Source organism: Canis lupus, chromosome 6 (genome assembly GCF_003254725.2).
Source record: "Canis lupus dingo isolate Sandy chromosome 6, ASM325472v2, whole genome shotgun sequence".
NCBI classification, from domain to species: domain Eukaryota; kingdom Metazoa; phylum Chordata; class Mammalia; order Carnivora; family Canidae; genus Canis; species Canis lupus.
In genome coordinates, this window is record NC_064248.1 from 18134625 (window position 1) to 18162520 (window position 27896).

The 27896-nt window shown below is 43.8% G+C and overlaps 1 protein-coding gene across 1 annotated transcript; it reads left to right on the forward strand.

The window, feature by feature from the left end:
- The first annotated feature begins 4438 nt into the window (after positions 1–4438).
- LOC112640034 (eukaryotic translation initiation factor 3 subunit C) lies at positions 4439–27028 on the forward strand. The gene is made up of 21 exons (XM_025415724.3): positions 4439–4564; positions 4669–4806; positions 6234–6299; positions 6401–6590; positions 7205–7330; positions 7529–7583; positions 7708–7817; positions 8211–8338; positions 14687–14846; positions 15228–15331; positions 15777–15918; positions 16123–16248; positions 16381–16474; positions 17278–17468; positions 17677–17901; positions 22421–22784; positions 26010–26169; positions 26262–26327; positions 26417–26504; positions 26598–26760; positions 26858–27028. Exons 2-21 carry the CDS (start codon positions 4706–4708, stop codon positions 26938–26940), a joined length of 2742 nt encoding a protein of 913 aa, XP_025271509.1. The 5' UTR covers positions 4439–4564; positions 4669–4705; the 3' UTR covers positions 26941–27028.
- The last annotated feature ends 868 nt before the right edge of the window (positions 27029–27896 follow it).

Genomic DNA, 27896 nt, shown 5'->3' on the forward strand with positions numbered 1-27896 from the left:
TTTGTCATGACTTTCAAATATCTTTATGTATTTGAAGTTGCTGTTCAAATGCCAGTAATGACTAACACCTCTCAGCTTGCTGGTTACATTATTACAGGCATTCAAGACAGAAGCAGTCTGCCAAGAGAAATGTGACGCCCACAAGAACCGTAGACACCAGACTGATCAAAGCTCTGCCTGGGTTTGCTTCCCGCTCTGGGACCATTAAGGACCCATCAAAATCTAGGCATTAACAAAACTCACCTATTAAAAACACCCATGTTATGCTTGGCTCCAGTTGTGAAGTTTAGTTATGCTCATAAAGGAAGAAATTATCAGATTTTCTTTACTCTGCTGCCTTTACTCTCTGCCCATTCCTATCCATCCTATTCACAAGACTGAGTTGTTTTAACTCAGTCTAACTCTGAAACAGTAAAGCTCTACAGGCTTTGAAATAATGCTTGGAAAAAAAATGAAATAATGCTTGGGTTTGGAATACAATATCTCAGGTGTCTATATCCTTTTCTCTAAAGGGTTGTTGTGAAGATTTAAAAGAGGTATTCATCAAGAGAAGTCTGAGGAAATGCATTTTTAAAAGGATTTTATTTATTTATTTGACACACAGAGAGAACACAAGTGAGGAAGCTGCAGGCAGAAGGAGAGGGAGAAGCAGACTCCCCACTGAGCAGGGAGCTTGATGTGGGGCCCAATCCCAGGACCCTGGGATCACTACCTGAGCTGAAGGCAGACGCTCAACCAGCTGAGGCACCCAGGCTCCTCTGAGGAAATGCATTTTATGGTTCACGATATACTGGTACAATGGTTTGCCATCTAAAAGAATGAGAGGGCAGCCCGGTTGGCTCAGCGGTTTAGCGCCACCTTCAGCCCAGGGTGTGATCCTGGAGACCTGGGATCAAGTCCTGCATCCGGCTCCCTGCATGGAGCCTGCTTCTCCCTCTGCCTATGTCTCTGCCTCTCTCTCTGTGTCTCTCATGAATAAATAAATAATCTTAAAAAAAAAAAGAATGAGAGAAGTCCATATGCCTTTATAGAAAGAGCTGCAAGATATGGTAAATAATGAAACAAGATACAGAAGAGCACAAAAAGAATGCTTTGATTTGTGTAAGAAAAAAGGTGGGGATATATATAACATATATAATAATAATATATATAATAATTATATATATCCCATCTCTCTATTGATAAACACTGTATAGCTATGGACACATAAAAATATGTAAATATATGTATGTATGTATATTATAAGGATTATATCAATAAGGATCTATCAGATACCTAGCTATCTATATATCCTTACTGATATAACATATATATATATATATATATATATATATATATATCTGTATCCTTTTATGTATCTTAGCTATATATTCCGAGAAACATGTGGAATATTAACACGGTAAACCAGTAATTGTGTTTGCCTCTGGAGAGAGAAGCTGAGGAACTGGGAATCAAGGGTGGGAAAGAGATTTTTTTCTTTGTATATTCTTCTGTACCATTTACATTTTATAATGTACATTTAATTAATGTAATTACATTTTGTAATCATGTACATGTATTATTTTAAGAGAAAGATTGTCCATGTGAAAGGGCTTGGCACACAATAATATTTTGCCTTGAAAATATTTGTGGGTGTACCATGAATCTTGTTCAAGACCTCCATTTACCTAGGAGATCCTGAGTGTGTTTTTAATTTTTCTTTAAAAAATAAAGCTGCATCAAATGTGGCATGTGGCATCATATTAAGTTGTGACAACACGGGATCCCTGGGTGGCGCAGCGGTTTGGCGCCTGCCTTTGGCCTAGGGCGTGATCCTGGAGACCCAGGATCGAATCCCACATCGGGCTCCCGGTGCATGGAGCCTGCTTCTCCCTCTGCCTGTGTCTCTGCCTCTCTCTCTCTCTGTGACTATCATAAATAAAATCTTTTTTTTTTTTTTTTTTTTTTTTTTTTTATTTATTTATGATAGTCACAGAGAGAGAGAGAGGCAGAGACATAGGCAGAGGGAGAAGCAGGCTCCATGCACCGGGAGCCCGACGTGGGATTCGATCCCGGGTCTCCAGGATCGCGCCCTGGGCCAAAGGCAGGCGCCAAACCGCTGCGCCACCCAGGGATCCCTGTGACTATCATAAATAAATAAGAATTTAAAAAAAAAAGTTGTGACAACACTGGGTGGATTGCGGATACATGGATGCTCATTAGAATCATCATCTACTTAAAATATTTTATTTATTTGTTTATTCATGAGAGACACAGAGAAAGAGGCAGAGACATAAGCAGAGGGAGAGAGAAGCAGGCTCCCCGTGGGGAGCCTGATGCGGGACTCAATCCCAGGATCCTGGGATCATGACTTGAGCCAAAGGCAGATGCTCAACCACTGAGCCACCAGGTGCGTCTAGAATAGTCTTTATTCTTATCTCTGGGCTTGAAATTTTTATAATAAAAAATAAAATTTAAGAAGCCTGCTGAGTAGTAACTGGAGAGGGATACATGAGCAGAACATGGAAGTGGGGGGAATCTGGTCATGTCCTGTTTTTGATGTAAGTGCTGGTTACAGAAGTGGACTCACTTTTATGAAAATTCATCAGGTTGTATACTTATGACCTATCATCTGTCTGAACCTATGTCCCATTTCAATAAAAAGTTCACTAAGAAAGCCGGCTCCCTGTAAAGTTTACATTTTTCATGACTTAGTAAAGAACTGGTTGAAAATAGAGTTCAGTATGATTTTTTCTTTGCAACTTCTCAGGATCCTGGGAGTAACAAGAAGCCACTCTAAAATCAATGACTTCCCTTTAGCGTGAATTTGTATTTCTTCATCTTCAGTGACAATGATTTTTATGTCATTCAACCTCCTTTCCCCTTTACCTTGGGTTCCCTTAGCAATTTCTGTGCATTCCTTTTCTATTTGGGGAGGTGAAGAGGTTGGTATCAGAATCAAGTGGATCTGGGGGGAGAGAGGGAAGAAGGGAGGAAAGGAGAGAGGAAAAAAGGAGACAGAGAGAAGGGGAAAGGAAGAACAGGGGTGACAATCCAAGACATGTGGAGAGGCCCTGACACATTCTAACCCCAATATACCAGCCACTGACTGTGCTCTGGGCTTTCCTGTCTCCAGGATTTTCACACTATTTTTCTACCCAAAATAGTCTCCTTCTTTCCCTTCAGTCTGCTAATTCTTTTCTTTTCTTTCAGGATAACACTGTCTCCAACTAAATGCAGGCCCAGAGATGCAGCAAATACTGAATGAATGGAACTACATTTAAAAATGTAAAACAGTCCCTGTGCTGATGGTTTCTTCAACCCACCTGGATTTAAATCCACAGGCCTATAAGGACCTGTATGACCTAGTATTGTCTACTTCTATACTATTAATGCCTGCTCACTTCACTGATAGCACACTGGTATTCTCTTTATCTTTTTAAAAATATTTTATTTATTTATTCATGAGAGACACACACACACACAGAGGCAGAGACACAGGCAGAGGGAGAAGCAGGCTCCATGCAGGGAACCTGATGTGGGACTTGATCCCAGGTCTCCAGGATCATGTCCTGGGCTGAAGGCAGCAATAAACCCCTGAGCCACCCGGGCTGCCCTGGCATTCTCTTTATTCCCAGAACTGGCCAAGTTCATTTCTGCCTCAGGGCCTTTGCACTTGCTGTTTCCCTTTTCCTAGAAGAAGAGTTGGGAGTGCTCTTTCCCTAGAAGACTATCTGCATGGCTCCCTTCTTTCTGTTATTTGGATCTCAATTCAAATGTCACCTCTTCAGAGGCTCTGCCCTTCCTATCCAAAATAATCTTTCCATCTAACCAGTTACTTTAATATCGTTATGGAGCTTATTACTATCTGAAATTATCTGTTTGTTAATTTATGCCACTCCAATATAATATGAGTTCCTTGTGAAGTCAGGGACCATTTCTATCTTATTCACTAATGTATCCAGCGCCTCGGACCCTGCTCAGTAAATAAGTATCTGTGGAGTAATGAGTGAATACTAGCTAATTATTTATTATATGCTTATTATGTACAAGGCACTGTCCGAAATGCTTCACGTATACTAAGTCATTTAATTCTTACATCCTATGAAGTAGGTGCTATTATTGCCATTTTACAGGTGGGGAGAATGAAGCACAGAGAGGTTAGGAAATTTCCCTAATTTACACAAAGTGGGGATCCAGGATTTGAATCCAAAGTCTGATTCTCAGTTTGCTTTAAAGCCCTAGCTCCAAAACCTAGCAGCTCAGCGTTACGTGGGAGCTTTATAAGAAAGTAAACTCCTGGCCCTGAAACTCTGATTCCGCAGGTGGTTCGTGCGAGTAACAAAACGCGACAGGCTTTGAGACTCTCCAGGCACCGCCCCACCTGCCAAGGGTACGTCAAGCCTGTCCACGCCCCTTCCGGCGCGAAGACCGCTGGGAGTTGTAGTCACCAGTATAGTTCGTCATTCTCCCGGAAATGACGTAGAGGCCCCGCCTTCCTTCTTTTCGTATTTCCGCTGTTGAGGCTTCGCGGTGTGACTCGCGAGTTCCGACGGGTTGTATTTCTCGGGCCTTGGCCTTTGAGGTGGGGCTGCAAATCGGGGTATTTGCGGGGATGGTGAGAAGTAGAGGTCGGGAAGTAGCGACCCCGGCCCCTTCTTGCGGTCTGTGACTCCAGCTTTCCCGCAGGTCCCGCTGCGCCCGCCGCAGCCTCAGCGCCGTCGCCATGTCGCGGTTTTTCACCACCGGTTCGGACAGCGAGTCCGAGTCGTCTCTGTCGGGGGAAGAGCTCGTCACCAAACCTGTCGGGGGCAACTACGGCAAACAGTGAGTGGGGGGCCTGCGCCGCGGTGACCGGTCGGGGAGTGCTCGGGAAGGCCGCGTATGTGAGAGGGGAATGGAGGAGGCGGCGGGAGTTTAAGGGGCCAGAGCAGCGTCGAAGGGACAACCTTCACGCTTCAGGGTGCTGTGAATTGTGGGAGTCCATCCGCCGGGCGCAGGGGGTCGGAGTCAGAAGAGATTTCCCACTGGCTGGGTCTGTTGCATCAGCCTCGTAACTGGCCTGCGTGTTCACAGCCTGTGTACCACCTCTCCGCTCGGCATCGGACTCCAAAAGTTCTCAGTTCCTCTTACCACCAAAAAAATCCTGCTCACAAGAAATCCAAAATGCTCACTTGGTATTTGAGAGCTGCTCGATGTGGCTCCTGAAGCCCCGCCACCTGGTACTGAGGGCTGGCTCATCATTATCTATTGTCCTGTTTCTGATATTTACTGAAATGGCATACTCCTGTCTCTGCAAAAAAGATTTTATTTATTTATTCATGGGAGACACACACAGAGAGGCAGAGACACAGGCAGAGGGAGAAGCAGGCTCCTCGCGGGGAGCCCAGTGCGGGACTCGATCCCAGGACTCCGGACCTGAGTCAAAGACAGACACTCAACTGCATCCCCTGTCTCTGCAAAATAAAAACTCTTTTCACTTTTTGAAACTGGAATGTTGTTTCTTGAACTTCATACATGCCACTTGCACATTTCTATATTCTTGTGCCACTGTTTAATAATACATATACATATGCACATATATCCTCCGGAATATGATTTTTTATTATTGCCACAATTGGAAAAACCAACATCACTTACTTTAAAATACAAAATAATTGGTAAATTAATAAAACAGGAAGAAAAAGAATGGAGATATGGCTGTAGTATAGTCTTTCCTTACTAAAGAAACGTGCTAGTAGTGGAGGTGTTAAAAGCCATTGGGACTTTTTCCTTGCCCATGGCCTCTCACAATCCAGGAAACATTGCTTTCTGTGATCTAATTTAAGTACCACCTTCTTAAAGCCTTTTCCATTCATTCTAGCTGGAGTACCCTTTTTTCTTGATTTCTTTCAGTGCTTAGTTATTTGTGTCTTTGTGTAATTAGTTTTCTGACACAGAAAATAGCTTTATTTTTGAGAGGATGGAGATGGTCCTCTTTGTATATGTAACAGTGTTTGACAGAATGGCATACCTGAAGTAGGCTTAGATGAGTGAGTTGTATATGTTGTATATGATGAGGTTTTGAAGAGGAAGCATTAAGGATAAGCGTGGTATGATGGCTTGAGTAATTTTGTTCTTATTTTTTTTGTTTTTTGTTTTTTGTTTTTTTTGAGTATTTTTGTTCTTTTGGGTTCACTGAGAAGGGAAATAGAGATCACTTGAAAAGACTGGAGCAAGGAAGGGAAGTTAATGGTGTCTGTTCTTTTAAACAGGCCGTTGTTGCTGAGTGAGGATGAAGAAGATACCAAGAGAGTTGTCCGAAGTGCCAAGGACAAGAGGTGAGGCCATGGGGAGGCCAGATCATGGGGAATCTCTGTAGCAGTAGTGGGTTTTCTGATGTTGGTGAGCAAGTCCAATGTGGTTTTGGGCTCCAACACAGGTTTGAGGAGCTGACCAATCTCATCCGGACCATCCGTAATGCCATGAAGATTCGGGATGTCACCAAGTGCCTGGAAGAGTTTGAGCTCCTGGGAAAAGCATACGGGAAGGCTAAGAGCATTGTGGACAAGGAAGGTGTCCCCCGGTTCTATATCCGCATCCTGGCTGATCTAGAGGATTATCTTAATGAGGTATGATGCTTGCAGGTGAGAGAGGATCCAGAGGGGATTGTGGACCTGGGGCCTGGTCCTAACCCACTTCCAGGGGTCCTGTCTCCTCTTGGTTGTTTGCTATCCATATAGTAGTTCCTAGAGCCTGAGAAAAAGAGGGGTGAAGCAAGGAGAGTCCAGGACCTTTTTTGGTCAAGAATTTTAGTCCCTTATTTTCCTATTCTTGTTTGTGGGTTTTTTTCCCCCCTTTGGTGGTGAAATACAAAGGATCTTTTTTAAAAATAAGCTAATAAATGCAGTTGGTAAGCAGTACAGATGGTGTACAGATAGCAAAACTCATCATCATGGTTGTGGTGAAGCCTGAGATTGATTGATTGATTTATAAGTATTTTATTTATTTACTCACGAGAGACACACAGAGAGAGAGAGAAGTATAAACATAGGCAGAGGGAGAAGCAGGCCCCATGCAGGAACCCCGATGTGGGACCAGATCCTGGGACTCCAGGATCATGCCCTGAGCTGAAGGCAGACACCCAACTGCTGAGCCACCCAGGTGTCCCATAAGCCTGAGATTTAGGTAATACTGTGTAGTCTCACATCCCTATTCTACTTTTTTCCCCTCTCCTGTCCTTTAGCTATGGGAGGATAAGGAAGGGAAGAAGAAGATGAACAAGAACAATGCCAAGGCCCTGAGCACCCTACGCCAGAAGATCCGAAAATACAACCGAGATTTCGAGTCCCACATTACAAATTACAAGCAGGTGAGGATGCTAGAGATAGACTTTCTGAACTGTGGGGACAGTGATCCCCCCCAAGAGAGACAGAAGAGTATTTGCAAATGGAAGGGGTAACTGGAGAAGGAATCAGGACACATAGCACTAGGGTGGAGGGGGAGAATAGGGAGGATGGGGCAGTGGTTGGCAGGCATCATTTATTATTCTCACATCTCCCTTGTTAAGAACCCTGAGCAGTCTGCGGACGAAGACGCCGAGAAGAACGAGGAGGATTCAGAAGGTGAGGGGGACCCTCACTACTAATGATTACGAGTTCACAGTCAGGGGATCCTTTGGCCTGCTTTCTTGGTTGCCCTTCTGCCTTATTCATCACTCTCTCTCTCTTCTCTCTCCTTTCCCACCAGGCTCTTCAGATGAGGATGAGGATGAGGACGGAGTCAGTGCTGCAGCTTTCCTAAAGAAGAAATCAGAAGCTCCTTCTGGAGAGAGTCGCAAGTTCCTCAAAAAGATGGAGGTAAGAGCCACAGTGAGACTATGAAGGGCGATTTGCCTGCCATGGACCATTCTCAAGTTCCTGGGGGAAATGACGACTGACAGCCCTAGGATTGGGAGAGATAGGGTTTAGTGGAGCCTGGTTTGAGAACAGGCTTTGTCTTGGATTAGAGCACTGAGTGCCCTGAAACATGGGGCAGTAGTTTCAAGACCCCACTCTGCCCCCCGGAGAACTGTGGGTCCCTGGAGCAAGTCTGCACTTCTCTCTGGGTCTTGGTGGCCCAGTCCAGCTCTTCATATGATCATTCTTGAGTATCTACTCTTATTCTGCTCCCGAAAATTCCTGGGACTTGTGCCGGCAGGGAAACCAGTCAGTCTCCAGCCTTTTTCCTGCTGATGCTCTTATTTCTCTAAGGATGATGAGGAGGACTCAGAAGACTCAGAAGATGATGAAGACTGGGATACGGGTTCCACATCTTCTGACTCTGACTCAGAGGAGGAAGAAGGGAAGCAGACAGTGCTAGCTTCAAGATTCCTTAAAAAGTAAGGAAAAAAGTGGTGCCTTGGGCCATAGTGGGGAAGTGTAGGAATCCTGCAGTCACCTTTTTGTTGAGAAGCCTTTCTTACTCTGTGTTCCACTTGACTGGTCAAGCCCAGGAGGCATGTATATCTGATGTGTTTGTTTATAGCATTTCTGACACCATCTCTGCGGGTTTTTTTTTTTCCTTACACCTACCGGTTCTCCAACTTTCTGGCCATCAATGTGGTGTTCCACATGCAGCTCAGTCTGAAACGACCCAGAGTTATTGCCGACCCCACAGATTAAGGGCTCAGCCCTACAGTACTGCCCCCACCTCAGAAACCAGTGGCAAGGGGATCCCTGGGTGGCTCAGCGGTTTAGCGCCTGCCTTTGGCCCAGGGCGCAATCCTGGAGTCCCAGGATCGAGTCCCACGTCAGGCTCCCCACAGGGAGCCTGCTTCTCTCTCTGCCTCTCTCTGCCTCTCTCTCTCTCTCTCTCTCTCTCTCTGTCTATCATGAATAAATAAATAAAATCTTTTTAAAAAATAGACTATACACTGAAAAAAAAAAAGAAAGAAAGAAACCAGTGGCAAGACCCAGGTTTGGCTCTTGTACTTCTGACCAACCAGCTATAAATTCCGAGTTTCCACAACTCCCTCCTCAGTTTCTTTTCTTTTTTTTTTTTTTTTTTTTTTTAATTATTCATGAGAGACACAGAGAGAAAGAGGCAGAGACACAGGCAGAGGGAGAAGCAGGCTCCATGCAGGGAGCCTGATGTGGGACTTGATCCTGGAACTCCAGGATCATGCCCTGAGCCAAAGACAGGCACTAAACCGCTGCGCCACCCAGGATCCTGCCCTCCTCAGTTTCGATAATTTGCTAGAACAATCCACAGAACTTGAGAGAGCGCTCTACTTGCTATTACCCGTTTATTTTAAAGGGTACATACAACTCAGGAAGAACCAAGTGGAAGAGATGCACAGGGCATGGTGTGGGAGAACAGGCACAGAGCTTCCATGCCCTATCTGGATGCACCACACTCCTGGCACCACAGTGTGTTTAGCAACCACGGAGCATTCCAAACGTCATCATTTGGGGATGTTTATAGAGGTTTTATTAAAAATGTGTGATCAGTTAAGTCGGTACTCACTGATTGCTCTGTTTTCAGCCCTTGTTTCTCTCCTAGTCATGGTGAGGCTGAAAATTCCAAACCTCTGATCATGCAGTGGTCTTTCTCGTGTGTGTTTGGTGTTGTCCTCTGCTCCCACCCCACCCACCCCACCCACCCCAGCCAGCAACCACTGATTTGCTTTCTGTCTCTAGATAAATTCACCCTCTGTAGAGAATATAATGTAAATGGAATCACACAGTGTGTTACGGTAATTGAGAGGGATTTGGCTTTTCACTTAATAATTGAGGTTAATCCTATCTTCTATTTTCTTTCTCACTGACTTTTCTACTTCTTAAGCCATGTCTAGATTGTATTCTTTTTTTCCCTCTTAGTGTGTTCCTCTGTATTGGTTTGGAAGTTACATGCTATCCTTTTAGAGATTACCCTTGATATATATTTTAAGCCAGTGAAATTTTATTTTGTATACTTAATTAAAATATCTAGAATTAGATTGAGTTAAAATTCCAGTTGACAGGTTCGGTCAACGATGGCATCCTCAAAGGTCTTTGACATTGAATTTGACTTTATGTCAAAGAATAATTCAGAGACTGTTTTACTTGTGTCACGAAACCAGTTTTTTTTTTTTTTTTTTTTTTTTAAGATTTTATTTATTTATTCATGAGAGATGCAGTGAGAGAGAGAGAGGCAGAGACACAGTCAGGGAGAAGCAGGCCCCATGCAGGGAGCCTGACGTGGGACTCGATCCCAGGTCCCCAGGATCAGGCCCTGGGCCAAAGGCAGCACTAAACCACCGAGCCACCAGGGCTGCCCTCAAAACCAGTTTTTAAGGTTGATTTCCAAACCAAGACAAAAGCAAGATATGTATAAGAGGAAAAAGAACAAGGAGAGAGAAACCACAGATGGTATGGGAACAGTGAATTTTGATCACACGTATTTTCTCATTAGCTAAGCCAGCCAGGGTTAGTGTTGTGAATGGGTTTTCTAGAAGCATAGCCGTCTGTTTCCATAATGTCTGCCAAGATCTTTTTTCAGTGTCTCCATATTAAACCAATCTATACTTTATTCTTCATCACATTTTTTCAGCTTTCATTTTTTTTGGTTAAAGGAATGGGTTTAATCTCAAGAGCTTCTGTCTCTTTTTGGTATGGAATAAGGCTGTCTGGCAACATTAAGGGACTTGGACATTAGGTAGTGGATTTGGGCTGAAAATACGAGGATAATCACAGATATTATAAGAAACATTAGAGCTTTTGTTCCATTTAATTTTGTAATCAGGATAAGTCTATCTATGGGAATGCCTTAAGGAATCCGTTTAGTGAACTTTTAAATCGCTTTTCTTTTTCAAGTGGCTTTTTCTTTTTTAAAGATTTATTCATGAGAGACACAGTGGTAGAGAGGCAGAGACATAGGCAGAGGAAGAAGCAGGCTCCATGCAGGAAGCCTGATATGGGACTCCATCCTGGGATTTTGGGATCATGCCCTGAGCCAAAGGCAGACACTCAACTGTTGAGCCACCCGGGTGTCCCTTCTTCTTCTTTTTTTTTTTTTAAAGATTCTAGTGCGAGCACCCAAGCCTGGGGGAGGGATGGAGGATGAGGGAGAAGCAAGCTTCCCTGCAGGGATCCCAATGCGAGGCTCAATCCCAGGACTCTGGGATCATGACCTGAGCTGAAGGCAGACATTTAACCAACTGAGCCACCCAGTTTCTTCCTTTTTTCTTTTCTTTTCTTTTCTTTTCTTTTCTTTTCTTTTCTTTTCTTTTCTTTTCTTTTCTTTTCTTTCTTTCTTTTCTCTTCTTTCTTTTCTCTTCTCCTCTCCTTTCTCTCTCTCTTTCATTCACTCATTCATTCATTCATTCATTCATCAAGAGGCAGAGACATAGAGGGAGAAGCAGGCTCCCCACGAGGAGCCCGATGCGCAGGGAGCCTGATGTGGGACTCAATCCCAGGACCCCAGGATCATGACCTGAACCAAAAGCAGACATTCAACCACTGAGCCACCCAGGTGCCCAAGTGACTATTTTCTTAATTGCCATATTTTTCCAAAATATTTCTCCAAGTGCAGTAAGATGTTACTCATTGAATATCTTTATTGTGGTCTTGGCTGACTCTTATGGGTTTTACTTAGGATTAATTAATTCTTAGCTAAGGAAGTTATTAGTGTGAGTTTGGGGCTAAAATGTTGATTTACTATATAGACATTAGAGGTAAATTACTGGATCACACATTAATATTTCCAAATTTGTAGTTGGGGTGGTAATTCTTAAGTACAAACTGATGAAATCCAGTGTCTTGGATCTCTTCTGATAAAATATCACATTAGACTTTTTTTTTTAAGATTTTATTTATTTGGGGATCCCTGGGTGGCGCAGCGGTTTGGCGCCTGCCTTTGGCCCAGGGCGCGATCCTGGAGACCCGGGATCGAATCCCACGTCGGGCTTCCGATGCATGGAGCCTGCTTCTCTCTCTGCCTGTGTCTCTGCCCTTCTCTCTCTCTCTGTGACTATCGTGAATAAAAAAAAAAAAAAAAAAAAAAAAAGATTTTATTTATTTATTCATGAGAGAGAGAGAGAAAGAAGCAGAGACACAGGCAGAGGGAGAAGCAGGCAGAGAGAAGCAGGCTCCATGGAAGGAGCCCGACATGGGACTCCATCCTGGGTCTCCAGGATCATGCCCTAGGCTGAAGGTAGCACTAAACCACTGAGCCACCCCAGAGGCCCTCTAATCCACTTAGACTTTTAATCAGATGGGAGTGTTGGTTCACCACCTTGGGTGTTCTGAGGGTGAAATCTGAAACCAGCCCTAGTACCTGGCTGGCAGGGAGAAACCAAAGAGAGAGGCAGATGGCTGCAAGTGGCTGCTTTAATAAGCAAGGGAACTAACAGATGAGACTTTTCTTGGAAGCCACAAGGCTAGTACATCTTCACACCCAACCACCAGAATCATAAAAGTTTACATAGAGGTCTTTACCAGGCAGTGTCAGATATACAGTCCGGATGGTTTTAACATGTTATTCACAAGGTATGTTTTTGAAACAGCCCCCGGGGTAGGAATGATGGGCAGAACATACATCCCAAGGACAGGGCAGAAGGTGAGGGAGGGGCTTCCTGTTGCCAATGGCCAACTCAAGGGTCAGCCGGCAGTCGTGTCCTCTTGATGCCTTTCAACAGTGAGCAATCAAGATTTGTTTGAAATTTGGGTTATATTTAACTGTTGATAGAGTCAGCAATAGAGGAAAAAGGCAAAAAAAAAAGATTAAGAAAGAGGAGGAAGACACGTAAAATTTAAGTGTTGTCTTGAATATGACCCTTTATTTGAAGGATGTATTGGAGGAAGTTATTTACCTCTGGTAGCATTATTGGCCTGTGGAATTTCACAGAGATGCTGCCTACTACTAAGAGTTAACTGGCTTCTGGAGGCCATTTTGTGTTTGTGTATGTGTGTAGACCTTAGGATAAATCTCTGGTGGGACTGAATGTCTAAATTGTTAGGATGCTAAGCAAGAGTATATAGGGGCTCTAGTCGGTAATTGTTAAGAGGACATGGAATGATCATTTTCAGCATAGTTTTTAGGGCTAACTTCTGTTGGTTGTCTCTTAATATCTTTAGTCTCTTGGCTACATATTTATTTATTTTAAGATTTTACTTATTTATTTATGAGAGACACACAGAGAGAGGCAGAGACACAGACAGAGGGAGAAGCAGGCTCCCTACCGAGCACAGAGCCCGATGTGGGATGATCTCAGGACGCCGGGATCATGCCTAGAGCCGAAGGCTCAACCACTGAGCCTCCCCTCGGCTACATATTTTAATAGAAGTTTATTTGGTGATGTCCCACTGGAAAAGTAGCTTGCATCGATTTGATGTATAACTGAGAGCATAAACATTACTTTTCAAATTTCTAACAAGATGTAAATATACCAAGGTATAATCTATCAAGCCAAGTTTTAGTCTAATTAGAATTTTATAGGGTGAAAGTGACACCTAGCTGGCTCAGTTGGTGGAGCATGGAACTCTTAATCTTGGGGTTGTGAGTTTGAGCCCCATGTTGGGTATAGAGATTACTTAAAAATGAAATCTTGAAGAAAAAAAAGGAATTTCGTAGGGTGAGAGTTCATTGTCGTTTTTGAAGTGTGAATCCTGATATCCTTATGGCTAGCAGTAAAATTTTAGGCTAGAAACATTAAGTTCTTTTGAAGTTTAAGCAGCATCGATTCTAAAATTGCAGTAGGTTTTTTGATATTCTCAGAGCTTTAGGGATATGACCAAGAGGTTTCAGTTTAGCAAATGTTTCGTGTTTGCAAAGGATTTTCCTATAAAGTGAGCTTTTGTCATTAAAGAGAGTATTGCAGTAGTACAGGGGAAAAACCTGAAAACTGTGGGATTATGGCATACATTCTTTGGCAAGTGGAAAAGTTTGATCCAGCTGGCAAATTTATAAACTATTACTAAAACACGTTCAGACCTTTTAAGCAGTTAAAATGAAATTTATTTGTAGATGTTTAAATGGCAGTTGATGAGGATTATAATTTGAGTATCTATTGAGTTTGTCTGGAAAGATTTGTTCATCAGTATATGAAGTTTGAGATAATTTAGAAGTATTAAATATTTAAGTATTCAAATCTGGAAATGGTTTCAGACACCAAGTGGTCAAAGACCACTTTGGGATAGCCAGTGATCTTTTTGGAATTTGTGAGGGAATTTTTTGTTGTCTTGAACAATTGTTTTTTAAATTCAGAATTTAGTTTAATTCTCATAAGGGGAGAGGAGCCAGTCTGGGAACAGCAAATTTTTTTACACTAATTTCGAACTGATTAGTTGGTAACTGGTAAAAAGATTAGTCTAGAATAGAGCAACTAGTATTAAAAGAATAACTATGTCACTTACGGGTTGAGTTTTCTCTGGAAAACCTGAGAGGTTGGCTGTGCGGCGGCATGGCAGGCTGTTTCTATGTCTGCAGTGGCCAAATTGACCCCTCTGCCTTATTAGACCAGGCCATACTGTTCCTTTCGTAGGATTTTCTTAGTGGGTGTGATACGGTGACAGGCCTTGGTAAGTATCTGGCAGATTCACATGCTTGATAATCCTTGCTTTGGTTATGGTTATGGTTAACTCTAGCTTACTTCTAGAGTGTAATTTGAACCCAGGGCTTGATGGAGAAAAAGAGGAAGTTCATGGGAAGGAGACGCCTCAGGTGGAGTGGGGACTGGTCTTTCATCATCTGCCATGTCTCCTGGCAGGGCCCCCACCACAGAGGAGGACAAGAAGGCAGCTGAGAAGAAGCGGGAGGACAAAGCCAAGAAGAAGCACGATAGGAAATCTAAGCGCCTGGATGAGGAAGAGGAAGACAATGAAGGCGGGGAGTGGGAAAGGGTCCGGGGTGGAGTGCCCCTCGTTAAGGTGAGGGCTTTAGTGTTGTGGTTTTTGGTTTTTTGGGTTTATGTTTTTGTTTTTGTTTTTTTAAGATTTATTTATTTACTTGAGAGAGCATGCATGTGCGCTTGAATGGGGGAAAGAGGCGAAGGGAGAGAATCTTCAAGTAGACTGTGCTGAGTGCACAGTGCAATGCGAGGCTTGGTTCAATGACCCAAGAGCTATGACATGAGTCAGAACCAAGACCTAGACGCTTAACCAGCTGAGCCACCCAAGCACCCTGGGCTTTAATATTAAAATGAATTGGGAAGCTGTCTGGGAGAGATTTCCCCCGGTTGGTTTGGGAGAAAAGTTAGCACAAGAATGGGTTTGTATCAGCTTGTACATGATAGTACATGTGTTGCCTAGGAGAAGCCAAAAATGTTTGCCAAGGGAACCGAGATCACCCACGCTGTTGTCATCAAGAAGTTGAATGAGATCCTACAGGCACGAGGCAAGAAGGGAACAGATCGGTAAGATTCATGGGCCTGTGAGATTACAGGATGAATGCTCTTTTTTTCTCTAAAACATGGATGGAGGTTGGTGGGGAAATAGCAGTTTGGGAAGATTTGTGTGTGCTACTGTTGAAGGAATGGTATACTTGGAACATACTTATATACCTGTCCATTTTCTGCTGTTTACTCTCCTTTTGATCTTAAAACAGTCACTTAAACTTTGGGGATTATTTTCCCAACTGTAAAATGGGAATAATGCTCACTTTCTTTAATTGTTTGGTAACTGAAGAGGATGGCAGATTGTTAGCATTATTGCTGCTTCTGTTTGGAATTTATAAAGGAGAAGCAAGTATGCAGGTGGTGGGAATAACGCCGCCTTGCTGTCTGAGGAGGGCATGCTGCATGACAGGATGAGGTTTTTTTATTTGTCTCTGATGCCTCACCCTCTTCTGCTCCTCTCCAGTGCAGCCCAGATTGAACTGCTACAGCTATTGGTTCAGATTGCGTCTGAAAACAACCTGGGGGAGGGCGTCATAGTAAAGATCAAGTTCAATATCATTGCCTCTCTCTATGACTACAACCCGAACCTAGCCACGTACATGAAGGTGAGGGCAATGAAGAGGAGCATCCCAGAGCTGAGCTGATGGGTTGGTTGGGGGGGCCGGGGTGGGGGAGGATGCTGGTATCATAAAACTTGAGGGCTGTGGAGGCCGTCTTGGTAGTTGACTGGATTCCTGATGAAGGGGCCCTTGGGAGGCCCCTGCTTCTTCCGCCTTCATGCCTCTGACGGCCCTCTGCTCTCTTGACAGCCTGAGATGTGGCAGAAGTGCCTGGACTGTATCAATGAGCTGATGGACATCCTGTTTGCAAACCCCAACATCTTTGTTGGAGAGAACATCCTGGAGGAAAGTGAGAACCTTCATAATGCTGACCAGGTAAAGAGAAATTGGAGGCTAATCGGAAGCGTATATTGTCTGTCTTGGGAAGGCTCAGTGAAGACAGAGGGGTCGAAGTCTGGCACTGAGATCTGGGCTAATTATTTGCTCCTCCTTTACCACCGCCTTTAGCCACTGCGTGTCCGTGGCTGTATCTTAACCTTGGTGGAACGAATGGATGAAGAATTTACCAAAATAATGCAAAATACTGATCCCCACTCCCAAGGTAAGTTTAGGCAGGCATGGGCATCAGTGGGAAGGTGCAGAGAATAAAACTAAGGATTATACTGACAGGGTGTCTGATGAACCAACCCTTCCTTACCCCAGAATCCACATGGCCTGGGAGGATGCTAGGCCCCACTCCCATAGCTTCTGATGCAGTAGGTCAGCGGGGGATGGAGGGTTTGCCTCCAAATTTTGCGTTTCTTACATGTTCCCAGGTGATATTGCTGTCTAGGGACTGTACTTTGAGAATCATTGCGGTCTGGCTTCAGTCCACTTTGCTTGTTTGGCTTGGATTAGAGGCATTTGGGTTGGAGGAAGTACAGGATATTTACTAAGTGAAATCTGAATACCCACATGTGCCTACTGAGTCAGGGCTACAGTGGTGAGTGAGGCAGCCAGAGGCCATTTCCTCTCATGGAGCTTACATTTCAGTCCTGGAGAAAGACATTTCAACATGTAAATAAAATGAGGCAGTTGTAGATCATGTGCAGGGTGCATTTGAAATTCAAATAGGGACCTGTGATAGTGGGAGACAGGATAGCCACTGTAGGTAATGGTTGAAGAAAACATTTTAAGGCAGGGGCCATATGAGATAAGATCTGAATGAGAAGGAGGACTTAATCAGGGGAGGAAGTAGCAGAAGAGCTCATGGACAGGAACAGAAAGGGAGTGTCTGGGGAAGAGATGGTGTTTTCAGGGCACAGTGAGGAGACTACACATGGGTAGAGGTGGCTGGACAGTTCTGGGGCAGAGGATGGGGAAAGCCAGGTGCCTGGCTGAGCAGAGGGGGGCTCTCCCCGCCAGAGTATGTGGAGCATCTGAAGGACGAGGCGCAGGTGTGTGCCATCATCGAGCGCGTGCAGCGCTACCTGGAAGAGAAGGGCACCACCGAGGAGATCTGTCGAGTCTACTTGAGGCGCATCCTCCACACCTACTACAAATTTGATTACAAGGCCCACCAGCGGCAGCTCACCCCCCCAGAGGGCTCCTCAAAGGTGAGTCTCAGGGATGATGTCTGTCTGGACTTAATGGCAGAATCTGTTCCCTGGGAATTCTCAGACGTGGAGTCGGGAGGGGAGCTGGGAGGGACAGGAACAGGGCTGGATGGAGCCTAGCCTTTGGTTGTGAAGCCTGAGCCAGGGTCTCTGCCCTAGCGGATCTTCTCCTCTAACAACATCCTGCCACTGCTTGCCCTCCCCCCAGTCTGAGCAAGACCAGGCAGAGAATGAGGGCGAGGACTCAGCTGTGCTGATGGAGAGGCTGTGCAAGTACATCTACGCCAAGGACCGCACAGACCGCATCCGCACGTGTGCCATCCTTTGCCACATCTACCACCATGCCCTGCACTCCCGCTGGTACCAAGCCCGGGACCTCATGCTCATGAGTCACCTGCAAGACAATATTCAGCATGCGGACCCACCAGTACAGGTAGGATGGGAAGGAGGCGCTCTGGCCCTGGTAGCAAAGGAAAGAACAAGCCAGGCTCCTGTCCATGGTCACAATGGCTCAACCAGGTTAGCCACCTCTCTGGCTGGTGGAGATATGAGTGGACACTTGGTTCTTCCCAGATGCCACCATTCTTCGATCCTTCTGCATGTTAGGGTATTGTCCTGTTCTGACACCACTAGAGGTCTCTGGGATGGAGATTTGGGTTCCATTAATGTTTATTGTCCCTCCTGTGTATCTGGTTGAGAGCATTAGAAGGTCTTTTATTATAAAAGGAGAGAAAAACCTTAAGTTGTTAAACTAAGGAAAGGCAGGACCCAGATGTGTTGTGGTGTGTTGGGACATGACAGCAGGACTGCTGACTGCACATGTGGTAGTGTCGTGGGGACATTTTCACATGGGAGGGTGACAGCCATGTCTAAGTTCAGGTCTAGTAAATGTGTGTTTCAAACAATGAAGCGATATTGACACTTAGAAGTGTACACATTGTGAACCTGAGGCGAGCCCATGTGATGGCAGTTTTTAAATAGCATTCCCATTTGTTCCTTCTTATTCCAGTGCATGAATTTATCTCAAGTTCTTTTTTTTTTTTTTTTAAGATTTTATTTATTTATACACGAGAGACACAGAGAGAGAGAGAGAGAGAGAGGCAGACACACAGGCAGAGGGAAAAGCAGGATTCATGCAGGGAGCCTGACCTGGGACTTGATCCCGGGTTTCCAAGATCACGCCCTGGGATGAAGGTGGCCCTAAACCACTGAGCCACCCGGGCTGCCCTATCTGAAGTTCGTGATCAGTTCCCCTCTTCATAGACACCTGGTCTGTTTCCAGTGTGGGGCTATCATAAGCAAAGCTGTCATGAACATTTATAAGCCTTTATGTTGCTGTACATTTTCTCTTGGGTAAATAGTTAAGAGTAAAACTGGTGTATCAAAGTGTAGGTGTATGTCCAGTTTCATAAGAATGAAACTCCTACCAGAATGAATGGGTATTATACTCCTTACCCATATTTTGCATTGTTGATCTTTTTCATTTAAGCCACATTGGTGGTGGTTTAATGGTATCTCATTATGGTGTTGGTTCGTAGTTCCCTGATAATCCCTGAAATCGACTACTTATTATTAGATACCAGTTCTTTGTCAGATAAACATTCTCCAAATATTTTTTTCCTGTCTGTGGTCTACCTATTCATTTTCATTTTATTTTATTTTATTTTATTTTATTTATTTTATTTATTTATTTTATTTTACTTTACTTTACTTTACTTTACTTTATTTTATTTTATTTTATTTTATTTTATTTTATTTTATTTTATTTTATTTTATTTTATTTTTTTAAGATTTTATTTACTTATTCATGAGAGACACAGGAGAGAGAGGCAGAGGGAGAAGCAGGCTCCATGCTGGGAGCCTGATGTGGGACTTGATCCTGGGTCTCCAGGATCAGGCCCTGGGCTGAAGGCGGCGCTAAACCACTGAGCCACCCAGGGATCCCCCCCCCATTCATTTTTAATACCTGTCTTGTGGTGTAGTCTAATTTCAGTTTTTTCTTTTATGCTTATTATTTTTGGGGTCCTACCTAAAGAAACCCTCACAGTTCATGAAGATACTTTTTTTTTTTTTTTAACCCTTTTAAGTTTTTGAAGGTTTTAGCTTTCACATTTAGATCTATGGTTTTGATATAGGATATGAAGTCAGAGTCAAAGACATTCTTTCCCCATCATACTGTTCTGGTGCCTTTGTGGAAAACCACATGAAAAAAAACATATGGTTGTAAGTGTAAGTGTATTTTTTTCTCTTCTGTTTCATTCATTCATTCATCTGTTTGTCCTTGTGCCAGTCCCATACTGTCTTGATTACTCTGCCTATAAGTCTTGAAGTCAGGTAGTATAAGTCCTCCTGCTTTGTTCTTTTAAAGAATGCTTTGGATATTCTGTAACTTTTGCATTTCCAAATAAATTATAGAATTCTGACAGTTTCTACAAAAAACACCTGCTGGAATTCTATGGAATCTATAAATCAGTTTTGAGGGAATTGATGTCTTAATAACAACACTGAACCTTTCAATCTTACCTCTTTGTTTCATTTTTTTCTTCAGTGTTCTGTGTAGAGTTATTACATGTCTTTTTTTTAATATTTTATTTATTTATTCATGAGAGACACAGAAAGGCAGAGACACAGGCAGGGAGAAGCAGACTCCCTGTGGGAAGCCAGATGCGGGACTCAATCCCAGGACCCTGGGATCACCACCTGACCCAAAGGCACTCAACCACCGAGCCACCCAAGCATCCCTATTACATGTCTTTTAAGAAATTATTCCTGAAGGGGTGTCTGAGTGGCTGTCAGTTAAGCCTCTGACTCTTGGTTTCGGCTCAGGTTATGATATCAGGGTTATGAGATGGACTGGGCTGCATGCTGGGTGTGAAGCATGTTCCTGTGCACCCCCCCATCCCTTGTGCTTTCTCTCTCTCTGTCTCTCTTTAAAAAAAAGAAAAATTATTTATGAATGTTATGCATTTCAATGCTGTTGTAAATGTAATTGGTTTTAGGATGCCTGGGTGGCTCAGTGTTTAAGCTTCTGCCTTCAGCTCAGGGGCATGAGCCTGGAGTCCCGGGATCGAGTCCCACATCGGACTCCCTGTGTGGAGTCTGCTTCTCCCTCTGCCTGTGTCTCCACCCCTCTCTCTATGTCTCTAATGAATAAATAAAATCTTTTTACAAAATTAAAAAAAAATAAATGTAATTGGTTTATCTCATTTTCCAGTTGTTAATTACTGACATATAAAAATAGAATTCATTTTTTGTATTTTGGCCTTGAATGCATCTGTTTTGCTAAATTCACTTAATTTGTTTTAGTATTCTGTTCACCGATTTAGCTTTTCTGCTGAAATAATCATGTTATCTGCCTACAGACCATTTTATTACTATATCAGTCTTTATGGCTTCTCTTTTTTCTTCTTTCTTTTGAAAGATTTTATTTATTTGAGAGAGAGAGAGAGAGAGAGAGAGTGAGCACGAGAGAAGGGCAGAGGGAGAGGGAAAAGCAGATTACCCACTGAGCAGGGAGTGTGAGGCAGGCCTGGATCCCAGGAGATCATGACCTGAGCTGAAGGCAGATGCTTAGCAGACTGAGTCATCCAGGCGCCTCTCCTTTTTTCTTTCTTTCTTGATATATTGCAGTAACTCAAATCTCCTGTACTTAGTGCTGCATAGAAGTAGTGAGAGCAAACACCTTGCATTGTCCCCTGTCTTAGGGAGGCAGTCAACATTTTACCACTAAGTATAATGTTAGCTGTTGATACACTTTCTCAGATTGACAAAGTTCTCTTCTGATCCTAGTTGACTGAGAAATTTTGTCCTAAATAAATGTTGAATTTTGTCAAGAGCTTTTCTTGCATCTACTAAAATGATGCAGTTAAGTCTCCTTTATTGTGTTCATATGGTAACTATGATTTTAGATTTTTATATCAACTTTTCATGCCAGAGATGTAGTCTACTTGATCATGATCTATTATCTTTTTTATTTATTGCTGGACTTTCTTTGCTAGTATTTTTTCAGGCTCTTTGCATCTATGTTCAGGACTACTACTGACCTATATACTTTTAATTGTAATCAGTAAAGACTTTATCTGCCCTCCTCCCCACATCTGTACTACCTAAAATTTTCCTCTATCGTAATTTGTGACAAGTCCGTATTTTCAGTTGCCTGGGCCAGAAACTTTAGAGTCAAATTCAATTCTTATTTTACTCTCAGATCCCTCATCTGATTCCCCAGCCATTTCTGTTCAGAGTCCATTTATCCCTTCCACTGCTACCCTCTGATCTGAGCCACCCTCACCTTTCTGGTCTCTGCTTCTGGCCTTCTCTCCTTTCAGGCTGTCCTAATACAGCAGCCAGGGTTAACCCTTTAACTCAGGTTATATCGCATTTTCTCAGAACCTTCCTGTGGTTTCCCCATCTTAAAAGCATTAATGCTTTTGGCTTACAAGGCTGTGTGCTTGCCTATCCAGTTTACGCTTACATCTTTACAGTTCTAGACTGATTCCTTGAGTATACCTGGTATAGCTCCTCCACGAGGCCTTTTTGCATTGACTTTTCCTTTTCTCGAGAATACTCTTCTTCCAGATACCTGCACGACTTGTTCCCCTTTTTCTGTCAGGTTTTTATTTAAACATTCCCTTCAAAATGAGGCCTTCCCTAGTTATCCTGTATAAAATTGTGAGTTCCCACCACCACCACCACTCCCTTCTTAACTCCCTTCTCTGTTTTATTTTTCTCCTTGGCATGAGTCTCTATCTGCATATTGTGGTCATTTTGCTCTTCATCCCCTTATCCCTAGAATGTAAGCTCCATGAGAGGATGGGGACTCATCTGGTTTGTTCTCTGTCCCAGCCGATAGCCTAGTGCTCAGCACCTCATAGGTGCTCAGTGTATATTTGTTGATTGGATGAGTAGCCCGCCTTATAGTTACCACTTCTGAGTACATTGTCCTTCATTCCCAGATCCTGTACAATCGCACCATGGTGCAGCTGGGCATATGTGCTTTCCGCCAAGGCCTGACCAAGGACGCTCACAATGCCCTACTGGACATTCAGTCAAGCGGCCGGGCCAAGGAGCTTCTGGGCCAGGGGCTGCTGTTGCGGAGCCTGCAGGAGCGCAACCAGGAGCAGGAGAAGGTGGAGCGGCGCCGGCAGGTGCCCTTCCACCTACATATCAACCTGGAGCTGCTGGAGTGTGTTTATCTGGTGTCTGCCATGCTCCTGGAGATCCCTTACATGGCTGCCCATGAGAGTGACGCCCGCCGACGCATGATCAGCAAGCAGTTCCATCACCAGCTGCGGGTGGGCGAGCGGCAGCCCTTGTTGGGTGAGTATGGGGCTCTGCAATGCAGCAGACTTTGCTCATTTGTCCCTTGATGCTTTTTTAAAAAAAATTTGAGAGAGAGCACGTGCAAGTGGTGAGAGAGAGCACAAGCAGGGGTGGGGGAAGGGAGAAGTAGACTGCCCGTCGAGCAGAGAGCCCCACTCAGTCCCAGAACCCTGAGATCATGACCTAAACCAAAGGCAGATGCTTAACCAGCTGAGCCCAGGTGCCCATCTTTGATGCCTTTTTATTCAGAGGATTAAGAGAAGCTGAAGGGAATTTCACACAAGAGGATTCTGTTTGATGCAGTGACCTCTCTGTGTAGAACCTAGAAGTGTCCTTTTTACTTAGTAGGCTATGGGATACATTGTCTTAGCTTACAGATTAAGCTCCTTACTCTCTCATTCTCTCCTTTAGTCTCTTATTTCTCAGCATTATCTTTCTACCGAATATATGGTGTTATATGTCCCTAGCATCTTTCAAAGTTCTTTGCAAAGTCCAACCTCCTCAGTCTCTAAGTTAAACTCTCCAAGACCTGATTCCAGTGATGTTTTATTTAGCATAAACTCACATAGTACTTCTTTTCTGCCTGGCACTGTTTTAAATGTTTTATAGATAACAATGCATTTAATTGTCATTCACAATACCCTATGATATGGGTATCATTATTACCTCCTTTTTTCCTGATTAAGAAACTGAGGCATGACATTCTGGAAAACAGTATGGAGATTTCTCAAAAAGTTGAAAATAGAGCTACCCAATGACCCAGTAATTGCACTATTATGTATTTATCCAAAGGATACAAATGGTAGTGATTTGAAGGGGCAACCTGCACCCCAGTGTTTATAACAGCACTGTCCACAATAGCCAGATGATGGAAAGAGCCCAGATGTCTATCAATGGACAAATGGATAAAGATATGTATGTGTGTATACATATATATAAATATATATATATTTATATATATATGCATATATATATAAAAATATATCTATTTACACACATACACACACACACACACACACACACACACATACTGGAGTATTACTCAGCCATCAAAAAGTGAAATCTTGGGATCCCTGGGTGGCGCAGCGGTTTGGCGCCTGCCTTTGGCCCAGGGCGTGATCCTGGAGATCCGGGATCGAATCCCACGTCGGGCTCCCGGTGCATGGAGCCTGCTTCTCCCTCTGCCTATGTCTCTGCCTCTCTCTCTCTCACTGTGTGCCTATCATGAATAAATAAAAATTAAAAAAAAAAAAGTGAAATCTTTACATTTGCAACAACATGGATGGAAGTGGAGGGTACTGTGCTAAGTGGAATAAGTCAGTCAGAGAAAGACAATTATCATATGATCTCACTCATATGTGGAATTTAAGGAACAAACCAGAGGATCATAGGTGAAGAGAGGAAAAGATAAAGATGAAATCAGAGGGAGACAAACCATAAAAGACTCTTAATCATAAGGAAAAAATTGAGGGTTGCTAGAGGGGAGGGGAGGTGGGGGTGACAGGGTAACTGGGTGATGGACATTAAGGAGGGCACGTGATGTAATGAACACTGGGTGTTACATAAGACTGATGAATCACAGACATCTACCTCTGAAACTAATAACACGTTATGTTAATTAAATTTAAATAAGTTTTTTTTTTTTTTTTTAAAGAAACTGGCATGGGAGTTAAGTGACTTACCCAAGTTTAATACAGCTGATATGTATCTCTCTAACCTCTTTTCCTGTTTTTCCCTTCATAGACATTTTTCTGCCAACCAGCAAGACCCTTGGCATTTGAGAATTTACCATTGGCTCCTTTGATCACTTGTTGAAAACTGATCAGTCCAAGGGTTGGGTGGGTTGTGATTTCACTAGGAAAGGAATTTGTTGAATTGTACTTTTCCTGTGGGGTTGATGCCTGGAAACACTTGGCTAGTGACCACACTTAACTGTCCACAGCCATGTTCCCTCAGATCTGTCCTCTACTGGTTGTGTGCGTGGTTTTGTGAAGTGCAGGTACCCTTTTCACAAATTTGGTCTGCCTTAGGTAGTGAAGCTTTGTTTTATTTTAACTGGAAAATTTACAGTGAAAGGCTCTGTCTCCATCATTTAGGGCTCTCTGGCTCACTACAGTCCCTGCCTCTCTAATACTGCCTGGGATCAAAAGGCAGTTTCTGGGTAAGCTCTGTGCTACCCTTGGTTTTGTAGAGAGATATAATCTTTGTATAACTAATTCTTCCTTCTTTAAAAGTGGCAAAGTAGAAGCCAATCACAAGGGTGATTCTCTTCCTTTTACTTATCTTATTCATACATTTCTCTTTGGGGCTGATCTCTTATACCTTTGAGCTTGCTCCCTGTTCTAGGGTCTGCCGTGTTCATGTTTCTTTACACCTACCGTCCATTCTAGTGGTAGAGTTTTGGCACTTTTGTTGTCTACTCTGAATTTCTTTTACTTTTGTTTGCCATGTTTTCTTTCCCTGCTTTGTCTTTAAAGAAAAGTAAGCTGATATACAGACATAGTCAAAATCAAGAAGGTGGAATAAAGTTTGATAAATACTGTTCCAGTTGAGACACTAGAAATTTTTTTGGGTCAGGGCGCCTGAGTGGCTCAGTTGGTTAGGTGTCCAGCTCTTGATCTTAGCTCAGGTCTTGATCTCAGGGTCCTGACTTCAGTCCCCATGTTGGGCTCCATGCTGAGTGTAGAGCCTATTTAAAAAAAAAAAAAAATTTAGGTCAGAAAATCTAAGAATCTAATGAAAGCTTTTAACTTAGGAAAAGGGGATCCCTGGGTGGCGCAGCGGTTTGGCGCCTGCCTTTGGCCCAGGGCGCGATCCTGGAGACCCGGGATCGAATCCCACATCGGGCTCCCGGTGCATGGAGCCTGCTTCTCCCTCTGCCTGTGCCTCTGCCTCTCTCTCTCTCTCTGTGAGACTATCATAAATAAATAAAAATTAAAAAAAAAAATAACTTAGGAAAAGGTACATAAGGATAGACAACGATTTTCCAGTATTTTCAAGGAGGGCTCACTAATCCCCCTGAAGCATGTCAGAGACCAATTTAGTCTAAATATTTTTGATATTAAGTGACTTATACAATAACATGGCTATTTAGTAGAGAGCTGAGAGAGTCCCAGTCTGGTTGTTTGCTCTCCTGTCCCATGTTCCTCCTTGAGCAGTGCTTGAGGCAGGAGCTGTGGTCCGAAGTTTCCCCTGGGCCCTGCCTCATTCTCAACCTTCCAGGTCCCCCTGAGTCCATGAGAGAACACGTGGTTGCTGCCTCCAAGGCTATGAAGATGGGCGACTGGAAGACCTGTCACAGTTTTATCATCAATGAAAAGATGAATGGCAAAGTGTGGGACCTTTTCCCTGAGGCTGACAAAGTCCGAACCATGCTGGTTAGGTGAGCAAAGAGAAAGGCCATGGTGGGTAGGAAAAAGACTGGTTGGTCTCCTTCCCTGAAGATTTCTACCCTCTACTCCCTTCTCCCCACAGGAAGATCCAGGAAGAATCACTGCGAACCTACCTCTTCACCTATAGCAGTGTCTATGACTCCATCAGGTAGGATGGGCCCCGAGGCAGTGGAGGTGCCCCAGGTTTGTGGTCAAAGCTCCTAATTGTTCCCTGCTCTCTACCTTCTTTCTCCCCAGCATGGAGACTCTATCTGACATGTTTGAACTGGACCTGCCCACTGTACACTCCATCATCAGCAAGATGATCATTAATGAGGAGTTGATGGTAAGGGCCAGGATGGTAAATGGGCAGATGACATCATGGGGAGTTTGGAGTGGAGATCTGTGTCACATCCATTCTCTACCTCACTCATATTAGGCCTCTCTGGACCAGCCAACGCAGACTGTGGTGATGCACCGCACCGAGCCCACTGCCCAACAGAACCTGGCCCTGCAGCTGGCTGAGAAGCTGGGCAGCTTGGTGGAAAATAATGAGAGGGTGTTTGACCACAAGCAGGGTACCTATGGTGGCTACTTCCGAGGTCAGTTATTCTGTCCCTCTGCTCTCCCAGGGTTCTGGTCCCCCTCCTGCCTCTTCACTGTCATTCACGTCCTCCTCCCCTCTCCTCTCCCCTACAGACCAGAAGGACGGCTACCGCAAGAACGAGGGCTACATGCGTCGGGGCGGGTACCGCCAGCAGCAGTCTCAGACAGCCTACTAATGGCCTCGCTTCTGTGCCTCTGGCCCAGACCATTCAGCCTTTAAGTCGTAGACCACATCCTGAGTTATTAAAGTTCTGTTTAAAGTTGTTACAGTGCCTGCTTGTCTGCATGTCGCCATGGAGGTGGGTTGGACATGTTAGTTTGCTAATTATATTTCTGAACTTCTACCACATGATAGGCACAAGGCTTAGGATGCAGAGATGACTTATGTATCCCAGACATCAGAGAGCCTGCAGCTCTTTGACATTTGACAAGAAATTGTAATAACACATGATAAGTTCTACCAGGTGTATGGAAGGCAGTGGATGTGTTGAACAGGATGTGACTATGAAGCATAAATATCAGGAAAGTGTAATGGAGGCAGTAGTGATGGTTGGACTTTGAGGGGGTTTGGGTGGTGGTTCCCCAGGCAGGGGGAAGGGAGAGTTAGTTTAGGCCAGTGGGAAGTATGGTACTTGGACCAGCGCAGATCTGTAGTTAACCCTGATAAAGACAGGCGTCCTAATTAAGAGCCAGCATGGAGAGACATGCCACCACTGTGACATCTAAACATATGATCATATTTCTAATTTGTATGGTGTCTCTAAAAGTATTGGTCCACAGGAAATTGGAGAATTTTTTTAAATGGTCCTCCACCACATTTGAGAAGTATAGATGTGGGCAAAGGAGAAAGAGTGAGTGCAAAGGATTGGAGGAGATAAGTAATAATGTGGTTGGTATAAAGTGTATTTGGAGTATGTATAGGAAGTAGGCTGGGACCATAGTGATGAAATGCTTTGGACTTTTGGAAACAAAATACAAAGTATACGAATGGATCGTTTTAGGAAGTGTAATGGAGCAGCATTGTAGACTTGGAATTGGAGACCAGAGAGCCAACCAGAAAGTAAAAAGCATCTACAGCCAGGATCATTAGGATCTGAGCTGAGGAAGGGGTTAAAGAGGGATGTATGCAATA

Excerpts from the sequence above, each read along its gene's own strand:
- LOC112640034 (XM_025415724.3), top strand. The coding sequence starts at position 4,706 with ATGTCGCGGTTTTTCACCACCGGTTCGGACAGCGAGTCCGAGTCGTCT. Across the intron at positions 7,584-7,707 it reads GAACGAGGAGGATTCAGAAG|GCTCTTCAGATGAGGATGAG; the intron begins GTGAGGGGGACC and ends CTTTCCCACCAG. Across the intron at positions 17,902-22,420 it reads ATGCGGACCCACCAGTACAG|ATCCTGTACAATCGCACCAT; the intron begins GTAGGATGGGAA and ends CTTCATTCCCAG.